This window comes from Rhinatrema bivittatum, chromosome 2 (genome assembly GCF_901001135.1).
Source record: "Rhinatrema bivittatum chromosome 2, aRhiBiv1.1, whole genome shotgun sequence".
NCBI lineage: Eukaryota > Metazoa > Chordata > Amphibia > Gymnophiona > Rhinatrematidae > Rhinatrema > Rhinatrema bivittatum.
The window spans coordinates 97,207,398-97,225,921 of NC_042616.1; the positions used below are offsets into that span (position 1 = coordinate 97,207,398).

The 18,524-nt window shown below is 40.3% G+C and overlaps 1 protein-coding gene across 9 annotated transcripts in view; it reads left to right on the forward strand.

Moving 5' to 3' along the window:
* Positions 1-18,524, forward strand: part of RBM33 (RNA binding motif protein 33) — a 523,998-nt gene that overhangs the window by 333,980 nt on the left and 171,494 nt on the right. For all 9 annotated transcript variants that reach the window (XM_029588463.1, XM_029588468.1, XM_029588464.1 and 6 more), the window contains exon 15: positions 582-1,238. In XM_029588463.1, coding sequence (XP_029444323.1) covers positions 582-1,238 — 657 coding nt within the window. The remainder of the gene's footprint in view (positions 1-581; positions 1,239-18,524) is intronic.

Below are 18,524 nucleotides of genomic sequence, written 5' to 3' on the forward strand. Positions count from 1 at the left end.
CATCAACATTGAGCAATGGCTGCGACTTCTTCCCTTTTCCCAGGAGCTGTGAACACCATCTCTGCAGCATCCCTAAGCTCGACTGTGCTGTACAGCAGAAGCCCTCACCCGGGAAATGATCCCAGGTTATCCACACAGCACTTCTACTGAGCCCCCAGGCCAGCCCATTTGTTTGTATGTGGGAGTGTGTATTATGTTTTTGTTTGTTTTTTTTAATAACAATTCCAAGTCATTGAATCTCTGTGATTATGGGCTTCCTAACTAGGAGTCTAGACTACCTTCTCATGGGTCTCAGATGACTTGCAAGTGGGTTATAAGACTTGCCATGTGATCAAAATCAAAAGTTTATAAATTAGTTTAAGCCTACAGTTTTTCATTTACACTAATAAAGTGGTGAGAAAAATTGCTTCTAAACCTCTGTCTGGATTTTGAACCAGATGTATTTTCTGTGATAGATGATAGGGGTATAGTAGAGAAAAATTAGGTTGTCAATGAAAACGAGCCCAAGAACAAGAAAGTGCTCAAAATAGTTTTTTTAATAGTCCTATTTTGGCTTCTAACTTTTTTTTTCTACTTTTTAGTTACCTGATGAAGATGAAGAAACTAGATTATATCGATTAAAAATAGAAGAACAGAAGAGATTAAGAGAAGAAATTTTGAAACAAAAGGAGTTAAGACGACAACAACAAGCTGGTGCTAGAAAGAAGGAATTACTTGAAAGACTAGCACAGCAGCAGCAGTCTTCATTACCACTGCCACCTGCACAAGGACAGCAAGAGGAGCAAACACCCCACATACCTGCTAATGGGAGCCCATTATTACCCCAGCCAGGTACACCAGTCAGACAAAACATGAAAAACAGGTTGCTTGTTCAAAAGCAAGAGACCTTGTATACAAATGTGCCACAAAGGAACCCTCATTTTCAGCCAACTGCTGGGCTTACTGCTGGGCTTACTGCACAGGTTCAAGAACAGCAAAAGACTTTTGTGAAGCAGCTGAGGCCGAATAGGATCCCTCCTCAGTCTCAGATGCAAACGTTTCAGAAAATGCAGACAAGGTCTGCTGTAGCCACAAATGTGCAGACTCCACCACAGACTGCTAGAGTGGCGTCCATTCAGGGAAGGCTGCAGGAACTTAGACCTGGGGCAAAAAGGACAGTCATGCAGAGGGCAAGCAGCGCTGGTGGAGATGGGCCACATGTTGGTGCTAAAGTGAGGGTGATTAAGTTGCCTGCAGGGGTAAGTTTCCCTTTTGTTTTTGAAATGTTTGTTTGCATTGTTTAGTTTGAAAAATCAATGACAAATACTATATGGTGAAACTTAATACTATTTTGTAACGTTTTAGATCCAAATCATTATTGTATACTTTTGGATATGAATGACCTTGATGGAGCTATGATATACTGATGTAGTCATTCATACCAAGTATAGGAAAAAACGTTGTCTTGGAACAATGTCTTGTATACTGTTTTCAAACTGGTAAAATGGGAATTTAAAATCGCTGAATTATTTACATCTATGCTATAATAACAAAGATATAACAAGTTAACGGTATTTGCCTGTTCCAGCATATCAAATCCTTTTGAATGGGTGGTTAGAATTTGCTGTTAAAAACTTTCATAGCTTTGTTGCAGCATTATTTCTGGGCTTGCTGTGACACCCATCATGCCATAAAACAATCGCATGTTCATTAAAAAGGTACAGAAACAACCAAAAAGATAAACAAAATGGAAATTATAACAAAACAAGTAACAGCAAAAGAGATTTATAGTCATTTTTCAGCTCCTATTTTATCAACCCTGGTAGTATCCCGTTAAAGAAGCGTGAGGAGACTGTACACATTTATTTAGTGCTGATGTAAGTGAAAATTCATCACATACTAAAGAAGGTTTAGGTCTTAATATTGTTATTTTTTAAATGTGGGACTTGTAATTTCCATTTGTACTAAGATAATGAGAACCTGACTTCTGATGTCACTGTATGAATTGCTATAGACATTGAAACTTGCAGTTTTGATAGGCCAGATAACAAAAGGTCCACACCATTCTGATGAAATTATTTCTTTACTTGCCTGTAATACTAAATTTGAACATACAAAACAGAAAAGATAATTCAGACATAGGAAAGGCCTGTCTCCTTTTCTAGCTGTAATTACATTTCCTGCTAAAAGACCTTTAAGGGTGCATTGACCAGTTTTGGCAATATATGTTTACAGATTTGGTACAGATAACCATGACAAGGAAAAACGCTAAAGATTACACATGGATATAATGAGCCCCTTCCCTACAGAGCTTACAGTGGGTAACTGAAGCAGTGGGAGATAAGAGTGCCTTACCCAAGATCACAATCAGTATCTGTGGCAGACCCCAGGTATCCAGGTTCCCAGTCTATAACCATTGTCACCTCCTTTCTTATAAAATATTCAGCAGATAAAGATCACAAAGCCCATCTTTTTCTGTTATACTGTAGTGTTTACTTGGTTTATGGCTTTATTTTCATTTCCTTTGTATTAAGGATCCTCAATACTGAATCCATGCTTTCTTGAATTTTTTTTTTACTGTTTTGCCTCTATTGCCATCAGGAAAGCTATTCCATGTATGCCACCATTCTTCCAATGATGAAATATTTCCTTATGATATTTTCGAATCTACTCCCTTTAAACTGCATATGATGACTCTTGACTTAGAAACTACCTTCCATTGTAAAAAGTTTGCTTATTCTGGATTTATACCTTTTGTAGCATGTCTCATATTGCAACTCTCTCCTTTTTATATTTAGATCATTGAGTCTAATTTCATAGGACTTATCTTCTCCATAATTTTATTTCCCTGTTATCACTGTTATGGGTTTTTTCTTTCTATTATTTTAATTTCTTTGTGTATTACCTTTGCAACACGTACAAATTGTCATTCCAATAATGTTTCCTGACTCTAAAGGGTTGTCCCATTGTGTATATAGAAGAATTCTTAAGACAATTTGTTCTTTTGGTAGAGGAAGAATAGGAATGGGAACTGATCTCTGGGAGCATAGAAGCAACCAAGAAGCAGTATTGAGAGATTGATATTTAATGGGCCTGTAAAAAGGAAATTTACCCAGCTAACTTTGTAAACACAACCTATTTCAGAGCACTACTTCACTCATGGGGACCTTCCTAATTGCAAATTAATTAGGACACAATAGGAAGTCACGCCAACATTTTATTACAAAGCTTGTATCTTTGCTATCCTATGAGGCTGGTTAGCTTTCCCTCAACAGAAATATCTAACCTCCATTTAGGATTTATCATATGAATTTTAGCTGCTTCAGACATCATTGGCCAATTGATGTTTTTAGCTGGGTGTGTCTCACTGTTGTCAGGACCCTGTCAGCACTTCCTGTTGTCTTGTTGCTGTCTTCCTACTATGAGCTCCTATGTTTTGTATGTGGTCATTGTGGGTATCTGGTATCATGATTGGGTTCTGTCAACCAAAAAGACGCCCTGCTGGGGGTGAACAGCTCATTGTCAAGCTGCCTTGCTTACATACAGGCTGATACAGTAAGGACGCGTTAGAGTGCAGCAGTGCCGGGTGCACCCTCGTTTGCCGCACGCACAGTTCGGATCACATACCGCTCGATACAGTATTTAAATTAGGTGCAAATGCAAGCCGTGTCCATGAAGCATCCATGAAGCGCAATCCATTTTACTGTATAGAGCGCTATACAGCGCCTATACAGTATCCTGGGTGCGCTGGTACCTGTCATTTCAAATGTCATTTGAAATGACAGGTACCAGGAAGTGGATGGTTCTCCTATGCTCGGGCATCGGGGAATGCCAATCCTTTCTCCCCCCCCTCCCGAAGCAAGGTGCAGGGCAAAAATAGACTCGACATGTTATTAAAGCAAATAGAAATTGTAACAAAAGTAAACTTACTGCATGCTTCCAGCAGCCCCAGTCCTCTCTCCCCTCCTCCCAAGGCGAGCACCGCGGCTCCCCTGCCTCCTGGGGGCAGCCGGCGGCGAAAGCGGCTTCCAGCAGCCCCACTGGCGAAGGTGCATGAACGCATGCTCATGCGTCTTCGCTGCCTTGAGCGCCCAAATTGGACGTGCATTCATGCACCTTCGCCGGCAGGGCTGCTGGAAGCCGCTTTCGCCGCCGGCTGCCCCCGGGAGGCAGGAGAGCCGCGGTGCGCGCCTCGGGAGGAGGGGAGAGAGGACTGGGGCTGCTGGAAGCATGCAGTAAGTTTACTTTTGTTACAATTTCTATTTGCTTTAATAACATGTCGAGTCGATTTTTGCCCTGCGCCTTGCTTCGGGAGGGGGGAGAGAGGACTGGCAATCCCCGATGCCCGAGCGTAAGAGAACCAGATCCGCGTGTAGGAGAACCAGGCCCCACCATGTTACTCGCTTGCTCCAACCCACCCACTTATTTGACCGGAGCCTGCCTATTGCTGTCACATCCCTCTAACGTCAGGGTCAGGGTAGGCGGTAAATTAGCGGGTTAAAGACGCTGCAAAATGGTTAAAAAGGCGATAATTGGGCCGCACGTTATTGTATGGGAGGGAATAGCTAATCCGATCGTTTACATATCATATACATGCCGCGGGTGGAAAGGGATACGCATCGATTTAAAGAAGCGTTAAGTATTGGTAAAAACGGATAGTGAATCGCGGGTTAGACTTGCGCATCCAAATTGTGGGTACAAAGCGGGTTAGAAACAGGGTAACCGCGGCCGCGCTTTACTGTATCGGCCTGAATGTCAGTTCAATCTATTTATTTTATTTAAATAAAACTACCTGTCATATATAGTACTGTACAAGTAACACATTAGAGATAGTCCCTGCTCAATAGAGTTTACAATCTAATCAAAGCAAACAAAGAGACTTATTTATTTTATTTATTTATTTATTTAGTTTTATATACCGACAACCGTTTGCACATCGTGCCGGTTTACAGATAACTTACAACCAAATTATATGTAGGCAAAGCCTTTACAAGGAACAGTGTGTAACATAAACGTAGTAACGGAGTAATAACTAGATAACTAGGGGAGGGAGGGGTGGGGGTGATCAAGACAGAGGAGGACTTGAGCGTTTCATATAGTAAGATGGTAGTTAAAACTAAATTAAAACATGCATATTAAAACGAAACAAAACAGCTACAATAACAGTAGACAAAGTCTAAATAAAAGAATATGGTCAAATCTTTAAACACAACATAAGAACATAAGATATGCCATACTGGGTCAGACCAAGGGTCCATCAAGCCCAGTATCCTGTTTCCAACAGTGGCCAATCCAAGTCACAAGTCCCTGGCAAGTAACCAAACATTAAATATCAGGCTACTATTATTTATTAATAGCAGTTTATGGATTTTTCCTCTAGGAACTTATCCAAAGCTTTTTTAAACCCCGTTACACTAACTGTCATAATCACAATCTCTAACAATTAATTCCAGAGTTTAACTATGTGCCAAGTAAAAATAATTTTCTACTTGCTAACTTCATGGAGTGCCCCTAGTCCTTCTATTATCTGAGATAGTAAATAACCAATTTAAATTAATCTGTTCAAGTCCTTTCATGATTTTGAGGACCTCTGTTATAACCCCTCTCAGTTGTGTCTTCTCCAAACTGAAGAACCCTAACTTCCTTAGCCCTTTCTCATAGGGCAGCCGTTCCATTTATTTATTTATTTATTTATTTATTTGTTTATTTAAAAATTTTTTATATTCCGACATTCATCAATATCATCACATCGGTTCACAGTGTAACGCAAACAGACGCCTGGGGTAGCGCTTTACATCGAACAAATATAACATGTTAACAAGAGAGTAAATGAGGGGGGGGAGAAATAATGGGGAGTATAGCATTAAATGTTATAAACAAGATTTGCAAGTATATACAATATGTACATTAATAGGAGATAACATAAAATATAAATTTGGGCAGAATTTGAAATGAGAAGGGGGGTGAAAGGAGAGAGGAGTGGGGAGGGAAAGGAGGGGAGGCGGAAGGATTCGTTAAACCAGTTCATTTCAGGATTGTATAAGGCCTTGTGGACGAGAGAGAGAGCCTTATATTGTATGCGGTATGCTATTGGGAGCCAATGCAGGACTTTTAAAACAGGTGTGATATGTCATGTCTGCGTGAGTTGGTCAAAATCCGGGCTGTTGTGTTTTGCAATATTTGAATGGGTGGATGGCGTTGTTCGGTAGGCCGAGGAGGAGAGAATTACAGTAGTCGGTTTTGGCGAAGATGGTGGTTTGTAGTACTGTACGGAAGTCAGGGGGATGTAGTAAGGGTTTAAGTTTTTTTAGGGTGTGAAGTTTAAAGAAGCCGTCTTTTAGTATATTACTGATGAATTTCTTCAGCGTGAAGTGACCATCGAGGATGATTCCCAGATCACAGACTTGTTGGGCAAATGGGATATGAGAAAGGGGGGGGGGGGGGGGGTTAGGTTGGTTTTGGGGTGAGATGAACATGATTTCAGTTTTAGTGGTGTTAAGAGCTAAATGGATGGAAGATAGGAGATTGTTTATGGATTGGAGGGTGTCATTCCAGATATCCATGGTTTTCGATAGAGAGTCGGTGATTGGTATGAGCAGCTGAACGTCATCAGCGTAAACATAATGAGGGAGAGTAAGACTAGAAAGGAGGTAACAGAGGGGTAGGATGTATATATTGAAGAGGGTTGAGGAAAGGGATGAACCTTGTGGGACACCCTGATTGAGGGGGATGGCCTTGGATTCATGATTTCCTAGCTGGATTTTGAAATTTCTGTTACTAAGGTAGGAGTTGAACCAGTTGTGGGCAACACCTGTAATGCCAATTTCAGTTAAGCGCTGTAGGAGAATGGAATGGCTGATGGTGTCGAATGCGGAAGAGATGTCGAGAAAGGCAAGAATATAGGATTGCCCTTTCTCGATTGCCCCTTATCATTTTGGTCACCCTTCTCTGCCCTTTCTCCAGTGCAACTATATCTTTTTTAAGATGCGGCGACTAGAATTGCACACAGTATTCAAGGTGCAGTCTCACCATGGAGTAATAAAGAAACATTATGACATCATTGTTTTATTTGCCATCCCCTTCCTAATAATTCCTAACATTATGTTTGCTTTTTTGATCGCTATAGCACACTGAGCTGACTGTTTCAATATATTATCCACTATGACACTTTGATCTCTTTCCTGGGTGGTAACTCCTAAGACTGAACAGAGAAATAAATTAAAAATTAAGCATTAAGAAGAGACAATCAGAAAAAAAAAAAAAGAGCTTTAAGGTTATTACATAAAAGCATGTAATCTTCGATCTCCTGCATATCTTGTGGAAGAGCGCTCCATATTACAGGCCCTGCAACTGAGGAAGCTCTGTTACAGGTAGATTGAAGATGTATCTCTTTGAAAGCCAGGACTATGAATAAAAGTTTATCAACAAAACATAGAGCGAAAGAAGTAGGCGTGCCTAATAAAGCCATCAGCCAAGTAGGATGGACCTTCTTGCAAAACCTTAAAAATTAATGTGAGCAACTTAAAATTAACTTGGTGCACTACAGATGGCCAATGCAGCTGAAACAGGCAAAGTCTTAAAATATATTTGTGTAAACCCAGATAAAGGGAATTACAAATTTCAACAGTTGGCAGAAATAATGCCTGTACTACAGAGCAAAATTCCTTGGCAGCCAATAAGTACCTCAGTGAATATCAATTTCTAAAAAACTTGCTTTGATAACTATACTTTAACTGAATCTGTAAGGACAAAGCAGGGTCAACCAAAAAACCCAGATTGTGGAACTCCTTTAGTTGCTATATCCATCCAGTGAGCTGGAATTTGTGCTTGTCAATCCCCAAAGTACTTCAGTTTTGAAAAGATTTATTAATAAGTTGTTGTACTCAGCCCAATGTTTACTGCTTTCAAAAAGCTTAACAAACATTCAGTAGTGGAGGAAATACAACCATCAACCTTAAAAAAGCAGTCGTACCAGGTATTGCATAAACGTTTGCCCCCCCCCCCCCCCTAGTATCCCACTGGATTATCCTGCTAATATTATTTTTGTGCCATTTTGTAGGCTATTCAATTTGGAATTTAAGAATACCTTACACGTTACTTAAATTTATTATTTATGCTAGGAACATAGAATATTGAAAAATAGTGTCAGATTGACTGTAGTAAGTGTATTGCATTTCGTGAGGCACATGATGCTGGAGCAACTTTTATTATGAAAAAGTGGATTGTCGAAAAATTAGGTCGAAGTGAAAGCTGGGTTCAGAGGACATGGGGAAGACTTCCAACGAGAATTTTATGGAATTTGATCATGGTTGACTGCTAAAATTGTTTCAAGAAGGCCAAAAAATTACTGAAAATTACAGCAACAAGCAGAAAAATAGCTGTTACCAGGAGGCACAAATGATTTTGGTTGAGAGGAGGAAAAAGTTGATAGAAGAACAGTTTATCATTATCGAGTCAGGGCTGATATCCAGGCATTTCATGTTTTCAAATCATTGAAAGCCAAAACCCATATCCAAGACAGGTTCTGGTTGGTGAATTGGTTACAAAATTGGGAAAAAGAGGATTTCCTTTATTTAATGTCTTCAGATGAATTTTTCATTTCGTCAGTTCGAAAACCAAATTTTCAAAATGATCAAGTTTGGTCAAACACTTTGAATAAAATTAGTGACAAGGAACATTATAACCAATTTGTCAGAAACCGTGCTTGCATTGGTCATTTTGTCATGTTCATAGTGAAGAAAATGTTGTGGGTAGTCGAAGAACATGGGGAATCTTGGGATAGCACCTGTTTTTAGAATATGATTCTAGCTGAATCCAGAAAATGTGCTGGAAAAAATTGTGGAAACTGTTAAAAAGAATAAAATCAGAAAACATTTAGATAGACATGGTTTAATGGGACACAGCCAGCATGGATTTACCCAAGAGAAGTCTTGCCTTACAAATCTCTTATATTTTTTTGAAGGGGTGAATAAATATATGGACAAAGATGAGCCGGTAGATGTGGTGTATTTGTATTTTCAGAAGATGTTCAACAAAGTCCTGCATGAGAGGCTTCTAAGAAAACTAAAAAGTCATGGGATAGGAGGTGATGTCCTTTTGTGGATTGCAAACTGGTTAAAAGACAGGAATCAGAGAGTAAGATTAAATGGTCAGTTTTCACAATGGAAACAGTTAAAAAGTGAAGTGCCTCAGGGATCTTTACTTGGACCTGTGCTTTTTATATATTTATAAATGATCTGGAAAGAGGCACGACGAATGAGGTGATAATTTTGTGTCATCTGCAAATTTTATGCAGAGTAGTTAAATCTCAAGCGGATTGTAATAAATTGCAGGAGGACCTTGTGAGACTGGAAGATTGGGCTTCCAAATGGCAGATGAAATTTAACGTGGCCAAGTGCAAAGTGATGCATATAGGGAAAAATAACCCTTGCTATGTTAGGTTGGTACCACCCAAGAAAGAGATCTAGGCATCATAGTGGATAATACATTGAAATCGTTAGCTCAGTGTGCTGTGGCGATCAAAAAAGCAAACAATGTTAGGAATTAAGGGAATGGCAAATAAAACGAAGAATTTCATAATGCCTCTGATTCGCTCCATGGTGATACCACATCTTGAATAATGTGTGCAATTCTGTCACTGCATGTCAAAAAAGATATAGTTGCACTGGGGAATGTGCAGAGAAGGGCGACCAAAATAAGTGGCATGGAACAGCTACCGTATTGGGTAAGGGTAAGGAAGTTAGGGCTGTTCAGTTTGGAGAAGAGACAACTGAGGGGGGATATGATAGAGGTCTGCAAAATCATGAAAGGACTTGAAAAAGTTAATGTAAATCGGTTATTTACTCTCTCATATAATAGAAGGACTAGGGGGCACGCCATGAAGTTAGCAAGTAGCTCATTTAAAATGAATCGAAGAAAATTCTTTTTCACTCAGCGCATAGTTAAGCTGTGGAATTAATTGCCAGAGGATGTGGTTACAGCAGTTAGTGTAACTGGGTTTAAAAAAGGTTTGGATAAGTTCCTAGAGGAAAAATTCATAAACTGCTGTTAATTAATAAGCAGTAGTAGCTTGAGATTTATTTAATGTTTGGGCACTTGACAGGTACTTGTGACTTGGATTGACCACTGTTGGAAGTAGGGTACTGGGCATGATGGACCCTTGGTCTAACCCAGTATGGAAAATTATATTCTTATGTTAGACGAAGCTACTTTTGTCGTGATAAGTCACCATGCATGCACCACAGAACAGCTGCTTAAAGAAAATGGTATTGATTTTTGGGGTAACGACATTTGGCCAGGGAACTCTCCACACTTGAACACTGCCAAAAACATAGGTGCCATTTTTAAGGGTGAGATGGAGAATTTAATATTGAAGAAAAGTGGTCAGGGACCTTATTCCACTGAAACTTTGCATTGAAATTTGGAATTTGTCTTATTAAATTGGGAGAATGATACAGATTTATTCAAAATTTGTTGGGTTCATACCCCACTCTTTTTAAAGCCGAATTTGCAAGCTAATGGTGGGCACACCAACTATTAATTGTGGGGTAGATTTTCAAAGGGTTACGCGCGTAACCCACGAAAACATACCCCAAACCCCCGCTGCACGCGCCGAGCCTATCTTGCATAGGCTGCTGGTGTGCGCAAAGCCCCAGAATGCACATAAGTCCCGGGGCTTTCCTTGGGGGGCGTGTCGTGGCTGGCGCATCATCGGGGGCGTTCCGGGGGCGTGGCCGTGGCTGGCCCGGCGCGCGCAAGTTACGCCTGCCTTGGGCAGGCGTAACTTGTGCAACAAAGGTAGGGAGGAGGTTTAGATAGGGCCGGGGGAGGGGAGTAAGGGAGGGGAAGGTGCGGGGGGGGGGGGGGGGGGTGGAAGGATAGTTCCCTCCGACGCCGCTCCGATTTCAGAGCGGCCTCGGAGGGAACGGAGGCTGGCTGCGCGGCTTGGCACACGCCAGCTGCCAATTTTGGGCAGCCTTGCATGCCGACCCTGGATTTTAACAAATACGCGTGGCTACATGCGTATCTATTGAAATCCGGTGTACTTTTGTTTGTGCCTGGTGCGTGAACAAAAGTACGCATGCGCGTACTTTTATAAAATCTACCCCTATGTGTTTGATTCCATTTTGAATGCTGATGAAAATGGTATATTGCATGTTTTTATCAGATTTCTGGTTGCTGCTGCAATGGGGGAGGCAAAGGTTATGTAACACTCATATATTATCCACGTAGTTTTTAAAAACTAAATTGCATGAAGATAATAAGAATAGTGCAAAGGGAGAAGCAGGTATAAATTAAACAAAAGGGAAAAAAGGTCAGAATCTTAAGGGATCCCCGAGGGTACTAGATTCCCAGTGGAGTGGACCTGGTTGAGTCTAACCTGCATCTGTCGACCAAAAAGGTATGATAAACCAACACACACCACTCTTTCCTCACCTCAGAGATTGTAATCTGGCTAGTAAAATAAAGTGACTCGTGTGGTTGAATGTGGCTGAAATGTCACGAGATGCCATAATTTACTTTGTCTCTCAAGTTGACACAGTATATATAATCGATTAACGATAGTAACAAAGTTTCCATACTATGATTAGTATGAAAGCCACACTGATGCGAATTTCAGATGTTGAAGTCAGTATTGAAATCCATAAGTTGGGCCAAAACAATGTTTTCTAGAACCTTTGCCAGGCAAGAGGCAATATAGATGGGCTGATAGCTAGATACCAGCTCATTAGACAAATTTCCTTTTTTCAGCACTGACCTGTTTAGAAAACGTGAATGGTATTTTCCATAGTTCTGCACCTGCAGTTGTCCTTGGAATTTTCTGGTGCTGGTCCAGCTTGCGAGCAGCTCATGCTGGTCACTCACATCCTGCTCTGATATTTTGACATAAGCATTCTCAAGCAGCTGACTTTAAACCCATACAGGTCATATATTTCCCCCTGCCATTCCCTTTGTGGTTTATAGCTTCTGCACAAGATTCAGAGACAAGAAGACACCTTTATTTTATTTTTTTTAATTCTATATGAAAAGTGGCTAAAATACCTAAGACTGACTACTACTGAGCTTCAACACCTTTACCCAGATATTTAATGGAAATTAGCCGGGTAAGTATTCTGCTAAATATAACTGATGAAAGTTACCCTGGTAACTTTAGAATATCTATGTTTCTGACCAGATTTTCCCTGCTATCAATGAATATCAGTAGTTTCTGTTTAAAGTTTAGCCCCATCCTTGGAACAAATGTTAAATTTGGTGCATGTAATAAGTGAACTAGACAAACTTTCGGCAGCGGGGGAAGGAGATTTTGAAATCTTGTATTTTGTCTGGGTAACCCCAAAAGTTACCTGGGGAAAGCTTTTGAATGTCAACCTTTTAACACTGAGCATTATAAGAAGACATCACTACTTTTATTAGAGCAAGCGTGAACTCATGATAGTGATTGCTCTTAGGGTGGAATGGAGCAAGTTGGGTTGTGATACTAATGTGTTGAAGGGAGTGAGTCAGATCCCAGTATTGTGTGTTTCAGAGCGACCAGAATAAATGATAATAGGTGCTGGAGCAAGAGGGGAACTGGGTAATACTTATCATTGGAACATAAGGTATGTAAATCACAATCCCAGGTTTTGGGGAAGGAGGATAAAAGGTTGCACTACAGGGTGATGCAGAGAGGAGCAGCAGGGTTTTCATGAGGAAATTAAGTAATAATATTGCTCTTTTAAGGGATGGAATATTTGTTGCACCAGTATGTTGCTACATTGGTGATGAGCTGGAACTTTTGGATGTGTTTTGGATCTGAGTTGTGTAAACCTAGAAAAGGCAAGAGATATAAAATCAAACTGGGGACATGGCATGCTAAATGAGAGATGTTACATCTAGATGTTGCTAAGACACTTCTTGTCTTTATGGCTGCCACTTTTGGGACTAGCTCCTGATGTTCCTATCTTTCGTTTTTACATGTTATTTTGTTTGGATTGTGTATATTTTTATTTCAATGGTTCCAAACCTTTTTTGTGTTGAGGCAAACGACTACCTTTCACCATCATCACTTTCTCCTCTCTTCCCTCTACTCCCACCCTGCTGGCATCATCAGCCTTCTCTCTCTCTCTCTCTCTCTCTCTATCCCCAGACCATCACCTTCTCTTCCCTTCCCTCTTTTCTCAACCCCTAGCTTCATAACCATCTTCTCTTCCATCTCTTCTGGAATCATCACCTTCTTCCCTTCCATCTCCCCCATTCCCCTTCCTCCTTCCTCCTCCTTTCACTCCCTGGCATCATTATCCCCTTCTTTCTCTCTCTCCTCCCCTGGCATCATCACTTTCCCTCTCCTTCCGTCCCTATCCGCAGCCCTCTGGAATCATCACCTTCCCTTTCCTATCCCTCTCTGGCATCATTAGCTTCCCTTCCTTATACCCCACCTCCCAGGCATCAGCACCTTCATTTCCCTCTCTCCCCCCACACCCTGTGGCAAATGTTCCCTCTCCCCCCACACCCTGTGGCAAATTTAGCTGTCCCTTCTTTCCTGTCCTGAAATTGGCAAAAGTCTAAGCAGCAGTCATATGTTGCTGCTTCTTCCTCATCTGCTGGCTTCCCTCTGCAATCTAAACTGCACAGCACCAGCAGGTCTAGCAAAACTACAGGGCCCATAACAGTTTTTATTGCAGAGGGGGGAAGCAGGAGCAGCAGCAGATAAGCACTGTTCTCCCACCCCATCCCCTGCTGGTGGGAGAATATCCTGCAGGCCAGGAGAGAGAAAAAATAAAGGCCGCAGCCTTGGCACTCCGTTTTGGAAATGCTGCCTTATTGCATGAATGGATAGATTTGAAGAGAGCTATCGGTCTTTCTCCTTTGGAGAAGAGAACAAATTGAGGAGACTTGCTTAATACTCACACATACTTCTAGGGCTTTCTGAGATCATGGTCTGCATCAGTACTTTGATGATGTCACTTACTTATGTGGCTGATATGCTGCTTGTTCATGGAGAAAAACATTCCCTTAAATAAACTGAAGTTAAGATTTCAGAGCTCATGCGCGGGGCCAATCTAAAAAGACAGAAGAAAAAAATGTGTGCTTTATTTCAGCTAATTTTTTAAAGTTCTCGCTCATTTTTTAAAGTTCTCGCTAAAAAAAAAAAGTTAACTCCCAGTTACATAAGTTGCTAATATACAAATAAATTAAGATTAAAAAAAAAGAAAAAAGCATGTAAACCTAAAAATGTGTGCAAAATATTGAGTAACATGCATAAATCATGTTTAATGTACAGAAACATGCTTTATGCTTGGGAAACATGATTTATATGCATAAACCAAGATTTAGGGGTTCAAAACATGTTAGAAGCATAATCACAGCTGTGTGCATTGTGCGGAAACTATAATTTTTGCACATAAAAGTTATTCTAAAGGTTGTGCACACAAAACATGAATTATGCTCCTAACAGTTGTACAAATAAACCATGGGATCAAAGCATAAAATTTGTTTTCATAGCTTGTGTGCAGAAAACCTGCCATTGGCTAGGAAGACAGACTAAACACTATAATGCTGCAAGCTTCCTCAGGTTACAAAAAACAAAGTCCAGTTTCTGCACAAATTGTTGTCATCACTAAAAAAAAAAAAAAAAGGGCTAAGTGTTCAAAATCTCACTCGAGTACCTCATTAGGAAAAGATGCCAGATAGCCAGTTTTCGTAGCCAAAAAAAGTCTTTGAATCATCAAGAATTTCAGCACGTGAGTTAGAAATGGTGCAATATATGTAAATATTCTGCAGAAATTGAAGAATGCCTCCTCTCAATTTGCTTCACTTTCCCAGGATCTAATTATCCCTTATCTGAATATGGCTGAGGAGAAATAATTAGATCCTTCAGTGTCTTTCCTAAATCCCCAGACTATGAGCTTATGTTGAAGAGATCCCAGACTCAGCTTGCCCCAGTGGAATGCAGGATAAGGGCCTGGCAAGCTAGGTCCCAGAGAATGGAGGCAATCTGTGAAATTTCTCCCAACTCATCAATAAAGACAATGTATTGGCAAAGGCCACCTTTTTCAGCTAACAGCATGAGGAAAACCTGGCGATTTTGCATGAGTTTATGCCATCGGGGCATCCAAATGGCTAGCCTGTTTGCCACTGCCTATGAGCCAGCGAGCAGGTGATCACTTGAATGGCACAGATCACAGCTGTTCTGAATAGCTAACACTACAGTGTGCAGTTATGCACATTTACTGCTCTGTCCCATCCCTTGCATAAGCGATTATTTGTTTGCAGTGGGCCCCAAAGCCATAGTTTTCCAGCCCCTTTTCTTACCTAGGTACTGAGCAGAACCATCTGTGAACCATATAGTCACCCGTTCTTCGTGCTGTATTTTGTCTCATGGTACTTCCAAGGACAATGGGAAAGCTCATTAGTGAAGCTGGTGAGCCTACTTCCCTGCCTGAAGGGAGCTCGGCTACCTGTTAATGCAGTACTACCATCCCTTGCTGCCCTGGCTTTGCACACTCCATATATATACCATTTCTACTTTTCAATGCTGCTTTGCTGGCTCTTTGGCGTGCTCTGTAACCATTGCATGATGGGTATCTCAGGGTACATTAATAGGGATGTTCAGTGGTCAGTTGCTCTGTATCACTAGTGCCCAATAATATGCCAGCAATTTTTATTCAAAGGGGGTATATTGCTTTGCAGGCAGAATCAATTTCTGAGACCAGAATCTTAGGGTTTTACGCTTGCCCTCCTGCATTTGCCACGGGCTCCAATTCGCATACTCAGCATAGCTGAGACCTGCACCTCCAAGAGGCCATCCCTCATTGAATCCAGGGCCAGGACTGTATGCTCTGCTTGTTTTGCTTCATGTTCAGCTGGTCCCAATATGAAATTTGCTTGCTTTCTGCTGATTTTAAGTAATGGCTTTAAAATATGACTCAGATGGGTAATATGGGTTCTCCAATATCTCAGTCGCTCAGTGTGCAGTAGCAGCCAAGAAAGCAATAGAATGCTAGGGATTTTTAGGAAAGAATGGAGAATAAAACAGAGTGTATCATAATGCCTCTGTATCGCTCCATGGTGTGTCCTCATCTTGAGTATTATGTTCAGTGCTGGTCTCCACATCTCAAGAAAGATATAGTAGAATTAGAAAAGATACAGAGAATGGTGACCAAGATGATAAAGGGGATGAAACAATTCCCTTATGAAGAAAGGCTAAAGAGGTCAGGACTCTTCAGCTTGGAGAAGAGATGGCTAAGGGGAGATATGATCGAGGTCTATAAAATGAGTGTAATGGAACGAGTAAAAAACTGCAGATTTCACAAAAATTCACTTAGTGATTTTTCCTGCCTTGCACATGCTTTTGAATGTCCCATCAATGCATGACAAAGTGGCTTGTGAATAAATGCATTGTCTGCCTGATGAAGTTGTTATGGATGCATAAAGGGTAGCAATAATGTGCTCTTCTGGAATCCAGCAGGTGTCTCTATGGGGAAGCCAGTACAATGACCTGGCAGGAGGGCCTTGGGAATGCAAGAAATTGACCAAGACAACACATTCCTCAAGTGAGGCTTTGCATATATGGCCAATCCACCAGGAATTATCATAGATGGAAGCTAAATACTGACCTGGTTGGAAGCTGGAAACTTGAAGGGCAGGAAAATATTTATGTTCATGTTCTAAAACACTTGCAATGAATGAGATGACATCATTCAAAATTTTGCTAATGCAAATTTTAGTTGCATCAATGGGCTTGAATTGATGATTTTTCCTTTGCTAAATCTCTCAATCTGAACAGGTCTGATTATTTCAATATACTCCTTTGGGGCAAAGAAAAATTTGATACCAGGGACACTTTTATCACAAAAGTCAAATAGATCCTTTGGTGTTAAAATTTGGTTATTGAGGGGGCATTGTAGACTAGCATGGGCAGCCAAATGTTTTGTGGTTCCTCCAATCCCATCACAGGGTGATTTTCCATGACTGGTACCAAAAAAGTTCCATTCAGCTGTAACATGAAAGCCATTGCTATGATTGCAAAGATTTATGAACTTTTTAAAGTTTTTGTATTGAGCAGGAGGGCCATCGCTAAAGTAGTGAATGTGCTCCAAAACAGGTAAAACGCCCTTCAAATGCTCAATGAGTGTTCTCAAAAACTTGTGCACAGCTATTGTGTCATGGTGCAAGCAGTCACTGATCATGCATATACAAAGACATTGGACCATCAGGGTTGCAATAGTAAACAACAAAAGGGTGAAGTGTTGCTTGTCTATTTTCCCAGTGAAATCAGGGCACTGCATCCTGAACAATAAAGAAATAATTTTCGATATTTTCATCAAGATATATAAAACATCGGGATGGATCTTGTCTGTCAGTGCAGTCATTATACCACAAAGAGCACAATGGTGTCACAAGCCAGAGCATGTTCCCAAAATCTCTGCCACAGTATACAGCTAACATGACATTACCATAGTTCCTTGTGAAGGTAATACTTTTGTATGTTTAGACTTGCATGCAGTGAATAACACAGCACAATAAAATTTCCATTTTAAGGGGTCATTTATAAAAGTATGTCGAAGCAAAATGTGTCATAAGCTACAAGCATAGTAAGCACAACAAGCTTCTTCACCGCAATATAAAATTTCACATCTCTAGCTCATTTGCGTGTTACACAGCAGGGCGCCAAAAATGCCTAATTTTATCAATTCACCAAGAACCTATGAAATTGTGACCTTTATAATAGGCTTCATCGTATAGAATTAGATTCCACTTTCACACTCCGCCTTATATTTAATCATTGGTCATAAAGAGTACATTTTTGTTTGTTTTTTCTTTGCAACTTATCCCTTGATGTGCAACTCATATACTGTGATCCATAAAATAATGAAAAGTGTTTTTGCTGCGTTACTTATCTTAGCAGTATCACATAGATAGAAGCCAACCACTACGGGACTGTGTTTCGGATGTCAACAATCCTTTTTCAAGGGCTCACTTACTGCAATAAAAAAGGTTCAATGTATAAAGAATATTTTTGCAATATACTTTTTAATTGTAGACAGATGCTAGCAAAACATTCTCTCTTTAGCAAAAATTCCCAGCACTTACTTTTGCAGTCTATTTCTTAACATGGCATGATGGCGTTCAATTTCCGGTAACAGCGATTTTTTAGCATTTTTAAAGGGCTGTGCTGTCAATCAATAGAGCCGACGTAATAGAGAACCATTTGCGGTGTGCTAGTGTCCATTTATTGAGAATTCCGACTAAATTGAAAACCAGAGTCGGCCATATTTTTTTGACAGATAACGCCGGAACTGTTTTTTTGAAAAATTATTAATAGTAATACTATGCAATAGAATTATTTCAAGATCTTTGTGAATTAAAAAGGAATGTTGAGAATTAAAAAAGATTTTTGAAAAGTGCTTAGTGGTTTGTTTTGCAGGTTCTTGGTGAATTGATAAAAACACTGGGCATACTGGTACCTATTTTATAGACTATAAACAAGCTACCACAAAAACACTTAGCAGCTAGTTCTCTATCTTCAAATTAATTTAATTTCTGCTACCAAACAAACAAATGTA